This window comes from Anser cygnoides, chromosome 4 (genome assembly GCF_040182565.1).
Source record: "Anser cygnoides isolate HZ-2024a breed goose chromosome 4, Taihu_goose_T2T_genome, whole genome shotgun sequence".
NCBI lineage: Eukaryota > Metazoa > Chordata > Aves > Anseriformes > Anatidae > Anser > Anser cygnoides.
In genome coordinates this window covers 31,011,730-31,028,661 of record NC_089876.1, presented here as the reverse complement: position 1 = coordinate 31,028,661, position 16,932 = coordinate 31,011,730, and the positions used below count along the sequence as shown (strand labels likewise).

The 16,932-nt window shown below is 41.5% G+C and overlaps 1 protein-coding gene and 1 long non-coding RNA gene across 3 annotated transcripts in view; both read right to left on the bottom strand.

The window, feature by feature from the left end:
- LOC136790685 (uncharacterized) overlaps positions 1-4,918 on the bottom strand; it is a 98,888-nt gene extending 93,970 nt beyond the window's left edge. Inside the window, exons 1-2 of the mRNA XM_066995993.1 lie at positions 4,783-4,918; positions 2,151-2,471 (exon numbers count right to left, since the gene is read on the bottom strand). Of these exons, the coding sequence (XP_066852094.1) occupies positions 2,151-2,471; positions 4,783-4,918 (457 nt within the window). The remainder of the gene's footprint in view (positions 1-2,150; positions 2,472-4,782) is intronic.
- A 1,951-nt stretch (positions 4,919-6,869) lies between these two features.
- The window catches only part of LOC106041884 (uncharacterized), a 52,769-nt gene continuing 42,706 nt past the window's right edge, over positions 6,870-16,932 (bottom strand). For both annotated transcript variants that reach the window (XR_010831395.1, XR_007167298.2), the window contains 2 exons: positions 16,207-16,242; positions 6,870-8,480 (listed from right to left, as the gene is read on the bottom strand). This is a non-coding gene — a long non-coding RNA (uncharacterized lncRNA). The remainder of the gene's footprint in view (positions 8,481-16,206; positions 16,243-16,932) is intronic.

The following is a 16,932-nucleotide window of genomic DNA, read 5'->3' as shown; positions in this document are numbered from 1 at the left end:
TCCATCTGTCTAAGCAACTGCCAGTGTCCATCAATTACAGCAATAGCCAACTAACAGTTGCAGCTGCAAAATAATAAAAAAAAAAAAGCAGAATTAACATTTCAAGTTACTGTCATTCACCTGAATTTTTTACAGTTGTAATTAGCAAGCTGCAGAAGCTGTCAACAATCAACATCAGCCAATCTGTCTGCACCAGGAACTGGACTGCCTGCCAGAAATTGTCTTCGACAGTTTTTTTTTTCTCCCCTTACTTCTCCCCATTAAATTTTTTTGCTTCAAATCTCCCTAACACTCATCTTCTTTACCACCAATCACTAGAATTGAATCTGTCAAAACAAAGAGAGACTGAATGACTGACACTTTACAGAGTCATAATTATTTCCTTTCGTCAAACCTCAGTACATAAATGTGTTGCTGTCTTCTCCTTCTCCCTGACTCCATTTCCCTGGCAGTACAAGAACAATAATGCTACCCCTTTCAAAAATTTGAACTTGATCTCACTCCAAAGTATTTCTCAGTTGCAGATACAAAGGTTGAAATTACAAGAAACATTCTTGAAGGCCTACTCTAACAAGCATGGGCAACTGTTTCTCACAATTTAGATTAGAGCTCATTATACTCTTAAAGTATCTACCTGGTCTGTTTACTTTAGGCATCAGATCCCAAGACAGCACCTCTCCGTGCTTTTTTTTCCTGGTGCATTATACCAGAGAAACAGGCAACAACAAAAAAAATTCTCCTTTCAGTAGCAGCCAGGAATCAATGCTTTTTAAAAAGAAGAAAATATCCAAACCTTAGTCTCACATAAAGAAACATCCTAGGATTAAATAAGAATGTTAAAGTAAAACTACTCGACTGCCATTAAAATGAAATTTTTTGAACATTACAAATCGAGATTTTTTTTCTAAATGTATTAATCCTCCTTACAACAAGGTTGCAGCACACACAAGACATACTAGACCCATCAATTAACAGTTGACTTTTAACTCTTGCATTTGTAGTAGCAAACATCCAACTACATCAGCACAAACTATGTAGTGCAACTAGGCATGGGTAGTTGTAAATGCCTTGGGATAGCTTACTCTCGCAGAAGCATCACCTCATATAATTAAGTATTAATTGAAGCCGTTTTACATGGATGAGCTCTCCTTACCTACTGGAGCAGCACTGAGGTCATCTCAAACATCGAGACCAGAGATCCCTGAACACGGCATAGCAGCGGCTAACATTCGAAACAAAAAGCTGCTTGAAAGGAAGCTACATCAGTTAATTCCATGTGCAGACGCCACTCTGACCTCTGTGTAACAGATTGACTAAACTGTCAGTTGGGCAACCAGGAAAAAAAGGGATATGGCCACACCAGAAAAATAAGAACAGCCTCAACAGCTTTTACAACCACCAACACCAAAAGCCATAAACAAGTGCCAATTTCTTTTCTTTACAGACCACTGCAGTACAGATTTTATGTACAGCTTTTTGCATCAAGATTTACACACCTGCTAGAGTTAATTTTGCATTTAGGAATTACTATTGCCCACACCAGAGATATAACAGAAAACTGACACTGGAACAGCATATAGGATAGGGATGAAATTCCTTCCCTCAGACCCTTACACAGATACTGTTCAAACACTGAAAAATAATAAGGAAAAAAAATGGTTATGAAAATTAAGTATCTGAAAAGCAACTTTAGAGGGTGAAGTTCCTTCACACAAATCTTCCTCACTTACCCCACAGCACAACACATAAGCAGCAATAAAATGAAATGCTACCACAGCAGAAAATCGAGACTCTTCAGGCCTCTTTGCATCAGTAAAGCCACTACACAACATTGGGCAGAGATAACCTATTTCACACTGAACACAAAGCATAAAATAAATCTCTTCTTTACTAACTATACCCTATGATATAGAAAAGCTACTGATCTCTAGTAGTGGGATACAGGCTATCTACCCCATTTCAATTGCCTTTGCTTCTGTACGGTAGGTCACCAGTTCCCAAGAGTGCTAACCCCTATTTTCCCTAACAGAAGCCCACAAGGCCCCCCTCCTCAGACTGAGAGGAAAAATACAGGATTATTAGCTAGGAATAAGGAGCTAGTGCCAGGACTTCACCCTGGGAGCCCACAACCCTTTTCCCGGCAGCAGCACCTTCCTCACTGCAGCGGCTCCCCTCAGGAACTCCAGGAACAGATTTCAGAACCTTCCACGTGACTGCACGAAAAGCATGGGGGCCCGACAAGCGCCTTGCCTCCTCACTGCTGTCCCCTACACCACCTCCAGCCCCAAGCCCTGCCTGCCGTCCACCTGAGGGGAGGCGACGACGGGGACAGGTGGAGGGAGGCTGCAGTAACGCGAAAATGGCGCTGCGCCACCTGCCGAGCCCGCGCCTCGGCCCTGAGGCACCACCCAAAATGGCGGCCGCAAGGGCGGCGCGCGGCAGGAGGCGCCGGGCTCGGCTTCCGTGTTTGCCTCAGCGTCAGAGGCCTCAGGCGGTCTGCCTCGCCCAGAAAGCGTTGGGAGTCAGCTTTTTTTCTCTAGGACGGCTGAAACAATATATGCACAACGTATTTCCTCGTCCTTTAAGGAAAAATAAAATAAAATAAAATAAAATAAAATAAAATAAAATAAAATAAAATAAAATAAAATAAAATAAAATAAAATAAAACTAATTAAATGATACATAGAACGCACTCTTGCCCCACTTGTGTATTTGTGTTTAGCAGCTGGCTGTCCCCACTGAAAAAGGCTGTGGATGTCCCGGTCGTAGGACTGTCTTAGCCAGGAGCCCCAGCCAAAAATGATTCAGGCAGGAAGGGAAAAAATGTAACAAGACAAAAGTGCAGTAGCTGTTTGCATAGCAAAAGTCCCTTCAAAAAGGTTTATAAGAATAAGTCAGGCTGACAGCAGCGTGCCCAGCTTCAGCAAATACGGATATTTTTTCAAACCAGCAAAGAGCAGGCCTTTCTACCAGCCTTGCTGGGTGCCGTGGGGTTAAAATGTGACCGCAGCACCAATTTCCCAGCCTGGAGCGGCTGGAGCTGTTTTGGGGGCCCTGGCACGCTGGAGCAGCGTGCTATCAAGAGTTTGTGTAGATCCAAAACTTTTCAGATGAGCAGATGAAAGAGGTCAAAATGTGACTCGGCTGGCCAGGCTCTCCCATGCAAGCCAAGCTGTCTGATTGACTGCAGGGCGACTGAGCCATCTTGTCTTTCTGGCAGGCAGGAGGCATTTCCAGGTTTGATGGAAAACACAGAGACAGAAGAGTGTGTGTGTAGGAAGGGGATAGCGGATGGCTGATACGAGGAATCAAGGGGAAGAGATGCATAATAAAACACTGAATCCTCTGCTGAGTTTTTTATAAGGAGAAACATCTTAATTCCTTTAAAGATTTCTAGTTCTGACCCCCTTCTCTAAAATGGACCAAAATGGTATGCACTTTTAGTTTTAATCTTGCTAATTGGGTATGCAAATAACATTTCTATCTGATTTATATATTCTGAACTGTTCAAGGATACGGTAATGATTGAGGTTAAAAAAACTCTTGTAGAAACATTCTTCAACATTTACCACCGCACAAAGAATTTCATTCAAAATATTCAACAGTAACCTTTAAACACTTCATAAAAAATAAACTACTATCTGATAGGTTTTTTGTTTGTTTTCTAAATTCCCATATGTTTTTGGTTCTTCATAGTAAATTCTAAATAAGAAGTTTGGAGATGTTAAATTTCAGTAGGAAATGGTTAGTTTTTTCCCCTTGAAAATTACCTAGTATTCTTCTAGAGTGACAGAAGTAGGATCATTAATTCCATCTATTAAAACAGGAGGATTAGGATCAAGACTTGAGCGCTAAGACAATATGATGTAGTTTCATCTGTGCAGTAAAGACATTCAAATTACCACAGCCTATTCCTTGCCAAATATGAGGGAAAAAAATCAGGATGTCAATTTTACGTAGAGCAGTATTTAGCTTGAATGACAACTTTGTTATGTAACAGTACTATTAAATAGATACTCAGAGCAATTTTTGGAAAATCATTAAAACCTTTAAGTCCTGTGGTTCTCTTAACTTAAGCTGAATCGTGTGTTTTATGTGGTCCCGAAGAGACTGCTCAGGTGAAGAGGTCTCTATGGAGCTAAGCACTTGTTCTATGTAATTAAATACAAGATTCTTTACAGAAGGTATTTCAAAAGCACTACGAAACTTGTAAATGTAACCCACCTGAAAGTCAGTGGGATGTGCTCTATAAAGGTCTCTGCCTTTCTTCAGACCCATGAAAAATAATACTAACTATAGTAATGGAACACGTTCCACAGATCCCAAAGATGTAAGGCGTGTAGACATCTCAGTGGAATGCAGAGCTCAGTTTGAAAACCACTACCCTAGGAGCTTCTGACTGTGCCCTACAGCAAAACAGGGCTGTTTAAATAGGCACTTACAAGATGTACAATTGTATTAACATAAAAAGGCATGGAGGAGACCACTCAGCTCACTTTCTCTTTGCTAATTAACAGTATGGCTATAAGCCTTATTTAAATTTTTATTGAAGTACAGTGGAATGAGATGGGTAAAGCCTGGAGTAGCACTGAACTGAGCAGCAGAACTGCTGTTGCCTTTGCTGAGAGCACTATTTGGTCCTAAGCGTACCCAAAACGTCTTTTCATTGGCATGATGCTAATTTGATGTGCCCTGACTGACAGGATTCTTAGCTGAGCTTTCTAAATCCTCAGCAACTCCTCCCCTTTGGTCAACAAAAGACCAGAATAACTTGCAGCTCACACATTGTCACACAGCTCAGGTAAGAGACATCTTCCTTGTTGAACTTGCATGGTTGCTTTAGGCTTCTCTGACAGCATGTTTCCTCAGAAGACAAAAAGCTAGAAACAAAGATTTCTAGCAGGATACAACCAACCATGTTCACCCCACAGGCTTTTCCATGCAAGTATCTCTTCCATGAAAAGAACCTGACACAGAAATACAAGGCTGGTACCAAGGCATCCCAGCTCAGCATGAATTATGCCACACTGAACATTGTGATGTTCAGGAGCCTGTTCTACTGGTGGTGTTTACTGTCAGATCTGTTAGAAAAAGACTGCTGTTTGTCATCAGTACAACAGTTGCAATGACATCCAGGAAAGTCTGAATCTGCAGAACAGTGTTCAACTTAAGTAGGAGACAGAAGAAATACAGAAATGGGCTGGTGTGATCTGAGTCCTTCTGTTTGGCAGCTACACACAAGGAAGATCCTGACTGCTAAGGAGCAGTTCCTAACTCTGTCCATTGGTGCAAGAATTACTTGGAGAAAAAGATTATTCAAAACAGATTTTGGGGGTCCTTCTACCATGGTTAATTACAGCTTTTTCTTTCTATTTAGACTGTTGGTTTTTATTTTATTTAACAAAATCATATTTTATCCAGCCCCCCAATCCTGTTCTCTGCCTGATTGCAAAAATTAGAGTACATTCTGCAGCAGTCTGCAAGTAGCAGCAAGCTGGCTCCCTGGTACCATTTTGTCACAACCACACATCACCATTCAGCAGGCTCAGCTCCTTGCTTGCTCAGCCCAGTTTCTCCTGTAATTGGCTCCAGTGCCTTCAGAAGAGCTCAGTGTTTATTTGAGAGAGCGGCAAGGACCATTCTCAGCATTAAGTTCTTTTTTCTCCCCAGCTTGAACTTTACAGGGAACTATCATTTATTTGCAGTTCCCATAGACAGTCTTTGCACTTTGCTTCCAAGGATAAGGGCAAATAAGAGCAAATGCAGACAAAATATGTCCTGAGTCACTCAAGGCTGACTGGAGTTCCTGGAGAAGACTATCCACGACAGGACAGTAATCTGATTGCTAGAGGGTACAAGAGACCGCAAAGCTACAGAGAAGGATGGCAGAATCCATAGCTTTTGGCCAAATAACAACTGTTTAACTTGACTAAAAACTATGAAAAGGCAGTTCTAAAGCAAAACACCTAAGTCATGAGAATCAGTGGCATTGTTACTTCCAGCAATCTCATGAGCATCCAAGCGACATCTTGAGGCACTTACATTTCTGTTAAAATCTGGCCACAAGCAGAAAGGGACTGCAAATCAGACCTAATCTCTCTGCACACAGGCCTCCAAGATGAGCTTGAACAGACAACTTAATTGAACCTCTGTGAAAAAACAGATGGTACCTGTTGTAAAGACACATCTGAGAAGGTCCAGACAATACAATGAAAGACAAAGAACTATCCGGTTCTGAACATAAGAATAGCAGGTGGAGAGCAAACAGAGCTATAACTTTCCTTAAAAGTATTTGCCAGAACCATTTTAAGAATTCTTAGATTTTTCCATCTCCAAGTGAAATATCAGATGTTTGTCATCTTCTTCAGAGGAATTAAATTCTTGCCAGGCAAATAGGACACAACAGCTATCTATAAAAGAACAATCCTTGGAAAGAGGATCTGATTCACACTCACTTTCTCTGCATAGCAGCTGGGTTTTAATTGGTTTATTGGGAAGCAAGCATATAAACCAGAGAGAGATCAGATTTCTGGTGAAGCATTCAAAATTAATGTAAATAAGACAATAATAAATATTTCATACAAAAGATGAATCTGTGCCAAGCCATTTAAAGGAAAAACAAAACAAAACATATGGAAACTGAGCAAACAAGAAAACATTGCTATATACTACTCTCCTGTCTCAAACACAGTTTCAAGTGATGTTGCTCGTTATAGTTCCTGACCTTCTAACAGATGTCTTGTCCCTTGCTTTTACTGTTGAATATTATTTCTATTGGGAATAAGAGATGATGAAATTCAAGTAATGGAAAAAATTATTTATGACCCAGCAGGGTATTGCCTGAAAGTTTCCTGCCTGGATAGTGTGCTTTGTGTCTAGCTTTTGCATCTGGGCTTTGGCAGATTGAGACATATTCGTGTCACTAAGAGCCTCCCAGATATCAAGACAGAAGAAGGTTCTTGGACATAATGCAATTGGCCATCTAGTGGGAAAGAGGGAAAATTACTAGATGAATTGAGACTTTTTCCCCCCCCTTTTATATTCTCCATCAAAGTCCAGTTAAGTGAAACCACAGGCAACATTTTCTTACGTCCAATGAAGACTGAAACAATTGTTTTAATCTTTTCTATTTTGACCATAAGCCAAATAAAGTCTCAGGTGTTCAGGATACCCAGAAACTACACAAAAAGGAGTTTTAAAAAATTAAGTTTTATCTAAAATAACTTGTGATGCTGGAATATCTGGAGAGGCTCAAGGCTGCTGAGCACAGCAGGAACATTGTAAACTCCTACCACAGAAAACTACTGTCTGAATAAAGGGCAAGTAATGCTGGAACAGGGATAATTTGCCCGAAGCTGTATTTTCTGCCCCGGCCAATTGTCTCTTCCAAGAGGACAACATACAGCTCCCACCTTCCCTCTGCATGTTTTCAGCCTGTCCTACAACTTACTGTCCAGAAGTTAGAAGATGAACCCCAACTTCAATAGCTTCCTCGTAATGTTACAAAGGAAGACTAAATGTACTAATTGAAAACCATTTTTCCACTGCTATGACTTCTTCAACATCACACAAGGAGCCAGAGGAAAGGGCCAAGTTCAACTATTACCAAATCATCTTGGAACATCTTACAATCCAGAGGGACTAGAAAGGAAACCAAACAGGCACTGTTATTGCCTGTCATGTTTATCGGTTTTAAATCCCCCCAGCAGAAAAGGTCCATGCGTCATTGAAGCCACGGCTATCTGAGAACAATCACATTACTTGCTTGGCAACATTTGTGATGGCACCTCTGATCTAAACAAATTTCAACACTTCTCTCAGAAACATCAGGGAACAGAACCATAAGCAATGTGGTTTGAAAAATCAACATTATTAGCAAACAGTGGAGCGTTGGGGCTGGTACTACTTAGTACAGAGACCAAGTCTTGTCAATATTTGTTGTTTCCCCTGCAATAACTGCAGTCCTTAACATCACAGTGATGCCAACAGCAGGATGTAACAGAATTTGGGATATTCACCTCCGTTCATTTCCACTGTTTCTGCACCTGCCAGGCCAAGGCAGTACAGGCATTAAGCAGGTGGACAAATGAGGGAGTAGAGAACACTTCAGGAAAAGTGCCTCCATTAAAACACCAGTGAACTGGTGCCCTAATTACCAATTTTTATAACACTTTGCACCAAGTTGGCACCCAAGTACACTATTCCGGCACATTTTTGCTCAAGGAGAATGCTTGACAAGGAAAATGCAGGAACGTGCATTTAGTAACATTAAAAGGAGTTATTAGCAAGATGTAGAGACCATAGCCTGAAAATGGAACATTATGTTCAGCATCTTCTGTTCTACCTACCATTGCAGCGATCACCCTTACAGTGAAGGGAATCCATTCACTTCCCCATTTGAGCTTCCTCATCTGCTATTGAAGCTGCCAAAAAGAAGTGTTCCAAAGATTACAGTAGTTTGGTCAGGATGACAGCAATCTCTTTAAAAAAGAGAAAAAAAAAGAAAAAAAATTCTTCACTTTCCAGTTCTACTGCTTATTAAAAAAAAAAAAAAACAAACAAGGAAAGTCACTTAAGTCATTTCAATATCAAGATCCAGCTCAAAGTTACTGATCTCCCCCCCACAAGTTGCACACAACATATTTTTGGGAATCAGGGCCTACAGCTTTAGCAACATCTTACAGAGTTCACTAAACACTCTCCTTGTCTCTCACAATAACCGACAAGTTCCTAAATACTAGACATCCAAAGGAGGTCTATATGAGCGTGGTGTCTGCATTCACCTTTTCACTCGTGTAACTCTAGCAGAAGAAAGTGTCTTAGACAGTGTTAATTTCAGGAGAATTCACTACTAACTTTTTTCCTTATTAAGCGTACTGCATTCCCCCATCAAACAGCAGCTCTTCCCAGGCTAAAGAAAATTGTAGCATTTCTTTGCAGTGGGACAGTCATGCTTTTCCAAAAATGTAAATTAATCACTTCAGGGAAGAAGAGAGAGTGGCCTGGCAAAAAGGGCAGTATTTGGAGTGATTAGCTCTCCTTGCTGTCTCATATTTATTTCCTGGAAAAAAAAATCTGATGTGGCAGGTGGTTTAAAACTTGTTTATTACGAAGAGGTCATCAGCTGAACACTGTTCAGAATAGGTCAGACATCTGATTAAAGGCTGAATAAACTGAAATGTTTCACATGAATCTCTGAGACAGAAGCTTGATGAGGAGACAGAGATTGTCTTAGGAAAACGTTGCCAGCTTCTCAACATCACAGGTAGCTAGTAGAGTGCAGTACTGGTTAAAGGAGGAAGATTAAAGAATTCTGGTTGTAGGCATTAAGAAATATTCAGGATTATTTTTCTGAACTGCAGGACAGGCTCTTTCTGGAATACAGCCCCTCTGTAAAAGGAACATAATAAGAAATCATGCCAGCCTTGAAGAACTGATAGTCAAAACAGACATGAGAAAAAGGAACATCTTGAAAGGATATGAGAAACAAAGGGGGAAGAGGGGGGAGAATCAGCTGCTTATCCCAGGTCTCATACCACCCGGGTGGGAAATGAGAGATGAATTCACATCTTACATGAGCAAGCCTAGTGACTACCCCATAGGCCTTCCTTTCATCTTTTGTGCTTTTAGCAGTACTTGGGGAAAAAAAAATTAGATTTTTTCATTATATGTTGTTGCAGTTGCTATTACACGTTCCTGTCAGATCTGATATTTTGAGCCGTGCAGTTAGACTGCAGCCTAATGTCTCCAGAAGTTAATAGGATGCTTTCATTATTTTTGAACTGTAACCGTAATTCACTCCAAAGGTACGAGACAGGTAGCAATATGCTTCCTTTCCTCCTCCTCCTCTCACTTTCCACTTCCCCCTCCAACCTCATCACAAAACTAGTACTAAGACCAGCCTAAAACCAAGAAATGTATATGTCCTATAGTGCCGGTGTTTCCTCTCGCCATGCTTATGAAATCTGCTCAAGAGCTGTAGAATCTCACTAGGCAGAGTCCCAGTTATGTAACATCTAGGATGGAACAACCAAATCAATTAATTGTAAATTCTACAGTAATTGCTAGATGGAAAAAAATACTTCCAATAAAACAGAAGAACTCAAACATTTTTGATGGGAAAGAAGCTCCACTAAAAAAAAAAAAAATGATTTTTAAGAATGATTTTCTGATCAACAGCTAAATAGAGAAAGAATGGGTAGATTTGTCCAGGGCCAAAGCTGGATCCTCGCTAGATCTCAACCCCTGGAGCTCTGCTGCATTGCACAGAATCTTCAGTTCTTGGGCATTCCAGGTCTTCCCATGGCAGCTTTCCCTCACAACAGCTGGCCTCAGCACTGTATATGGCATTGCAATGCTGGAATAGTTATTGAATCGGCAAAGACCTTACCAGAGCTTTGACCTGTAATTTCTCAGGCCTCTCTTACTCTTTAGAGCATTAAGTCCTCCTAACATGCAGAGTGCCAAATAAATCTCTCCAGTCACTAATTCCAGGCATCCCTTTGCTAAGAGTTCCCTGAAGCATAAGATGCCTCCTGTACTCAGGTAGTACGAAAGCCTCAGCTGTGCCCTAACCCAAATACTCATCTGATTCAAGTCCAGAGCCGAGAACAGGGACATCTGAAGTCCTTCAGCCCTGCAGGGATGACTGGAATAAACCTCCAAACCTGTTGTGCTCTGGTTTGTCCCTATTAAACAGGAGCTGAGTAGCCCTGGTTATGTCACTTAATTACAACCCTCACATGGGTTACAAGACCCAGCTTCCAGCATGTAGTGCCCGGGAATCTACAGTGAATTTCTGGCAGAGACAGAAAACTCCTCTATCTAGCATGTATTATTAACAACCCAGAAAGTCATCAGAAGCCCAGGTAAGGTAGTGAGGATACTTCTGGGTGTATTGTTTTGCTCACAGACTTCAGAGCAGTGGTTCTGGAGAAAAAATAAATAAATACCACACAGCTCTTCACCTCTTAGGATGCTAAACAGTTGTCTCCCTTGAGGAAAATGCATTTCTGACTTGATACACACCACAGTCCAGCCCATTTTTAAGACAATCCAGACTGAGCAGGTTGTTTTGCAAAATAACGAAACCATCTTGGCTGCAGAAGTGTAAAGAAGATAGTGCTTTAGGATCTTTTTTTTTATTAAAAAAAAAAAAGTTCTACTACAGAAGAAAAAGTGCAAAACACTCAAAAAAGAGAGAACGATGTAGAAACACTGCATTTCCCCACCCCTATAGGATTTGCCTTCCTGCTCCCCCAACCCCCCATCTAGGACATTTCTCTCTCACACGCTCTCACACTCTCCCTGCCTCTTCATGCTAGTCTCTGGCAAAATGTCAGAGGAAGGGAAAAGTGACAAGCTTATAAGAAAATGAATACCTCATTCTGTTTGAATATTACATTAACCCCCAAGCTCCACTGCTTCATTTGTCAGCTTTTTCAGAGCTCTCCATCTCTCCGGCACCCCTGACCTGGTTGGTCTGATTAGGAATGATCAATGTGCACATTTGCAGTGGAGCTCTTTGCACACTGCTAGACCCTCGGCCTTCAGTCACTCATGCAGATAATAACGGCAGTTCGAGTCACTTGCCCATAACTCCAAGCTTCATTAAACAGGGGGGATGTCACCAAAAGTCCCTTTAACTGTCTTTCTGCTTCTCTGCAAGGGAAAAAATTGACAGTGCTGAGAAATGGGATTGGGGTTATAAATAAAATAATATTTGGATGCTGCACTGGATGCTTGCAGTTGGCCTGTGCCTGTGTGCAGAAGTCTCCTCACCCAGTAAGGGCGGGAGGAGAGGCAGGCTGGGCTGAGCACCGTTTGACAGGGAGTTTGCACAGAAACACGCCCGAGGTCAGGAACAGCTTCAAAAGGAATGGTTTCCCCTGAATGGAGCAGGTGTCAGACAGAGACGGCTGTCAGTCATCGCCCGTGCCGCTGGTTGCCACACCTCTGTACCACAGGTTTGTTTTCTGGTTATATTATTGTCGTCTGCTTGCAAGCCATACCACACGTTACGCAGCAGAGGCAGCGCTGCTCAGAAGAAATACCTGCTTTAGAGGGCATGGGGCTTTTGAGAGATTTTATCTGCTGTTTTTACTGGCAGGAGCTGTCACTTACTCAAGCTGCCAGTCTGAGCAGTGGCTGAACAGAAGCTTGCAGGGCACTCAAGAGGGAGGTGAAAGCACAGGAGCAGACTGAGCCCTGCACCCCAGCTGCCTACTGCCGAGAGCACACACATTTAGCTCTCTGTGCCGATCGTACACATTCATACTGCAGGCCACTCACTGCCCTCCATCTGCAGATCTTCCACTGACACGGCTTCAAGCCCTTCAGTCAACTTCCCAATGCCACAGGTAGGAAACACTAAGGCTCCAGTTTGCTGAGCTTCTCCTGAGGGCTGTCGAGCACCCCCAAAGGCAAACCTCTCAATTACAATTCAGTTCTGGGCCCCTTGTCACCAGAAAACATCAGCGCAAGCTCTGAGAAGAATCCAAAAGATGCTGAGGCACCTGGAGGCTTTGACATGATTCAGTGCATTTTAAATGGGGGGAAAAATAAACATGATTTTTTTTTTTTTTAAGAGAAGAAATTTGGACAGGCACACAGCACTGGCTGCAGGGCAAAAACTGTTTTCTCTCCTGATTTTCATGTCTGAAGCCAAAAGATGCAATCACAGAGAAGTTAAGTGAACCAGTGGAGGCTTCAGGAACAGATATTAAGCTCAGACTTCCTGGATCTCAGTCCAGCGCTATCTCCACAAGAACAGCACTGCTAACCCAGGGATGAAGGAGAATATTGAAAACAGAGGTTGACCCTACCAAAAAGGGAACAATTTGAGATAGCAAAAGGTGAAGTAGTTCGAAATACATTACATACAATTGATTACATACAATTGATTATTGCATCTCTATTAAGTCATCCAAGCATTTTGTGTTTAGGCACATTTGGATTTCAGTTTTCACTCAAACTGAAATAAATACGCGCATTGCTCTGGAACAAAAAATATAGTGTTCACCCAAAGAAAAGGTTCAAACAAATGCAGAGATTTAGGGCCATGGCTTTCCCAAACAAGGCATCTGGTAGAGAGGCCAAAAAGGCATTATAATTTTTATTTATTTTTTAAATCAAAACAATTATTTGGAAGTAAGGCATGTTCTTCAATACAAAGTGTGGGTTTCCTTTTACAATCTTGCCTGTACGCCAAGGAACTAAAAAAAAAAAAAGGAAAAAGAAATCACATTTATATACAAATGGCCCTCAGACTAGAGAGCCTTTACACTATTTGAAAGCTCTGATGATGATGCCTTACAGATTTAGGCTCTAAAGATAACAGAAATGACCAGTCTCAGACAGACAAAAGGGCTGGGCTGCTAGCGATGTCTTCTGTGTAATGTGCAAGAAGACTTTGTAGTACAGAGGAAACAAACAGGTAGAAATCAGAGTTACTTTTCAGCAGCACATTAGTTCAAGACTGCTTTATTTGGATGAATAGAAGCTTTTAAAGCTGTTTTCTTTCTCACTGCAGTTGAACTTTTCATAGGAAATGCACCATTTCTACAGAGGAACAGCCTAGGATGTTTGCCGTCTACTCTAAAAATGAAATAAAAACCTGATGAAGCATCAAGGGAAAGACAAGCCTTTCACTGGATATTTTTCCATAGGAATGAAACCCCAAACCACCACCAATCAACTAAAAGGAATCCTCTGCATTTCTTAGCTATACCACACACTTTCTTGACAACTCATTCACAGAAGTTGTGCTTGTCCTATTAAGGCATATTCCATGTGTGCAGATGGGCTTCCGCTGGTTTCAGGAGACTTCAGAGCAGGCTCATGTAGCATCACCTCTAAGGGGAGTTACATACTCAGTGCAAACAGAAGCAGCTCCCTTTGGGAAACTCCTGACCCCAAACACAATTTCCCTTGCCTCCGTACCACAGCCTGAAGAATGAGCTACTGTCTTCAAAACAAACACTCAAATGCTGCACTTCTCATTAGCTCCAAACTTTTGTCCCCTTATTCATGGGAAGGAGTACCTCACTCATCAAGCAGTCATTTCAGTGGCACTTCACAGAATAGTGCCTTATTTTATATGTGTAGTGCCTGCCTGGCCTGTGGCCCTGCGTGGCCAGAACTGCAGCCAACTGGAACAGGAATTCTAGCAGAAACAAGGCCCAGAGAGCACCAGCATCAGGTCACAAAGACTTACATAAAGGCAACAGGCGCAAAAATAAAGCCACATGACATCTGATCTTTACAGAAGGCCCCTACAATCTGTGATGTAGTAGAAGAGTTTTTAGCATGATTCATCCTGGTTTATCCAAATCCATCTATCCTTCAAGTTCAGGTGCCTTCTCTGCTTTGCTGTCCTTTTCTCCCACGCTGCAGTACTGACCACAGGACAGGGGGTGGGGTGATGAAGAGTCTGGTCTTGGCAGTCAGTGTCCTCAGCAGTAATACCTTTGCATTTTACCTGCCTCTCACCTGCCTGACGTAAAGTCAGAAAAGATAACACAGATGCTGATATTTGTGGTCTCAAACAGCCCTCTAAGATCAAAAGCACATGAAACCACCTCATTAAATCTTCTTTATCACCTTTCTTTTAAGGACAGCAACATTTTTCAGGTGGGAACCACAGCAGCATATAGCAGGTGAAAGCCTAACCCCCTACATATAATCACACCAGACAAGCTCTTACTTCCCTAAGATCAGTCTGGCTACCCATAAAAGTATTGACACCTGAGAACATAGAGAGTGAAGGCTAGAGAGTGGTTCCGGCATCTTGACCACTTTTTGGACTCAGCATATTATTACTCTATATTATTTAATTGATCCTAAGCAAAAGAAACCAGCCTTGCTGTTCAACAAGTCACGATCTTCACCCCATTATTGATCACACTGTGTTGCCAACAGATGCTGTAAAGGAACTTGTTACAGTTTGACTCTGAATTCTGCTCTGTGATTTATAAAAAGGGAGTATTGTCCGAGTTGTCTCCAAAGCTACTGGACATTTCCTGAAAGAAGGGGCAAAGGGGAGGAAAACATAAAAAGGAATGTTAAAGAGGAAAAAAAAAAAAAAGCAATAAATATGACATGCTTGTGCTGCTTAAGGGAAGGCAGCCTGAACCCCAACACCTGCTGGACGTAATGGACTCTGAAGTGTTGTTTCAGAATTAATCAAGTCATTTAAAATCATAGCTGTAGTCTCCATTCACTACTCCTGTGCATAAACGCGCTGATCCCGATACTAATCCATGTTGGGTGACTTGAGCAATATATCACCATAATTGCCGTTTTAGGGCTGCAAATTGGAGCTAAAATAACCAGATGCAAAAGAGATGGCCGTATCATACTCTCAAGATGGATCTTCAAAGTTCAAGGAGAGTTCAAGCATGGAAGAGGCAATAGAGAGGGGTCAAGTGTAAGGAGATTGTTCATGTTCAAGAGGAATTAACTTTACAAATATATTGTTTCTGAGGTGGTAATTGTACCATCTTACAGCTATTCATACCTCATTTAATCTTTGCATTCTTCTCAGCCATTAGGGTGATTGTCCGTCATTGAAATAAATTTGATTTTGACAAAATATTCTGTTTTAAAACTGCAACTAATTTCACTGAGATTTTTTGCTTTGAAATAATTCTCTTTGAAACCACACAGCCCAGAACCAGCTATGAGATCTAGAAACTACAGGCTCTGAATCCATGCACAAGGCAGAAGTCGTGAGACTGCTGACTTACTTTACTGTCAGAGAGACAGGTAGTTAGGATGGCTTTTGATGATTAAATACAGAGTTTGAGAGCTCATCAAAAGGAACATTTAGAGTGCTGCTCTCACTCAAAATAATGCACAGTGTCTGTGGGCCTGGTCTGGAAGCTTCAGGCACTTGAGCTGCCACAGATTTTCAAGTTATTGACAAGGAAATATTTTCAAGTTATTGACAAGGAAATGCCTTTTAGGATTCAAGGTTATTATTTCTATGTAACTTGACAAACTAAAGTTCACATGAACAAAAAAGTCCACTCTTCTCTGAAGAAATGAAGGTAAATAGCTTGAAATACAAGCTACTTTTTGACACACAGGCTACTTTGAACAGACAGAAAAGATTAAAGGGTGAGACTAACAGCAGCAACAAATTGTATTGCTCTGCTTTGCTGGGACTTACAACAAAGTGAGTCTTCATTAATAAAGGAAACATACCATCAGAAAACAGCAACCCAGTACACCTCTGCAGTCCTGTAAAATGAAAACAAAAGGCATTTTAACAAGCAAGTGCATGACGAAGTTTTAGGCTGCTCATCAGCATGTTTAAGTAATTCCCTTATCTGATAGGCTTCTCTTCTGCAGAAGTCAGATGAGCCCATTAATTATGTGTTCCTCTTCCCTGCTTCAAATTGCACCATTAAAGTACGATTTCAGCTTATTGTTGAACTACCACCAGACCTTAGCATTACCGTTGGCATCTAATAAGTCATCTGCACAGCCGAGAGAGAGAAAACACGCATACCATTGTTTCTGTAAGGCTGGGTCGTAGGAGTCCCTACTGCAAAGCTGTGATTTAAACTTGCTCCCACTACAACTCCAGCGGACAAAGGGACAGCTTTTCAGACGATGTAAATCAGCTTAGCACCATTGTACCTCAGAGAGCTATGCTAATTCATCCTGGCGAGGATCTGGTGACCTGAGCGGATCCAAACAATGGCATTACAAAAAGCTAATGTGCTATGGGTTACTTGATAATTTCTGCAGCATAATTGGCCAACATGCAAACGTTAGAAATGATTGAAGTTTATAACTAATTGCAACCATTACCGAGACAGCATTATTTATGATTAACTGCATGTAGCAGGCCTGATTCTGATTACCCTTACAACTCATTTCAGACAGTTTTTTGACAGGTAGCTTGTGATTTTCCTGTGTGCCCAC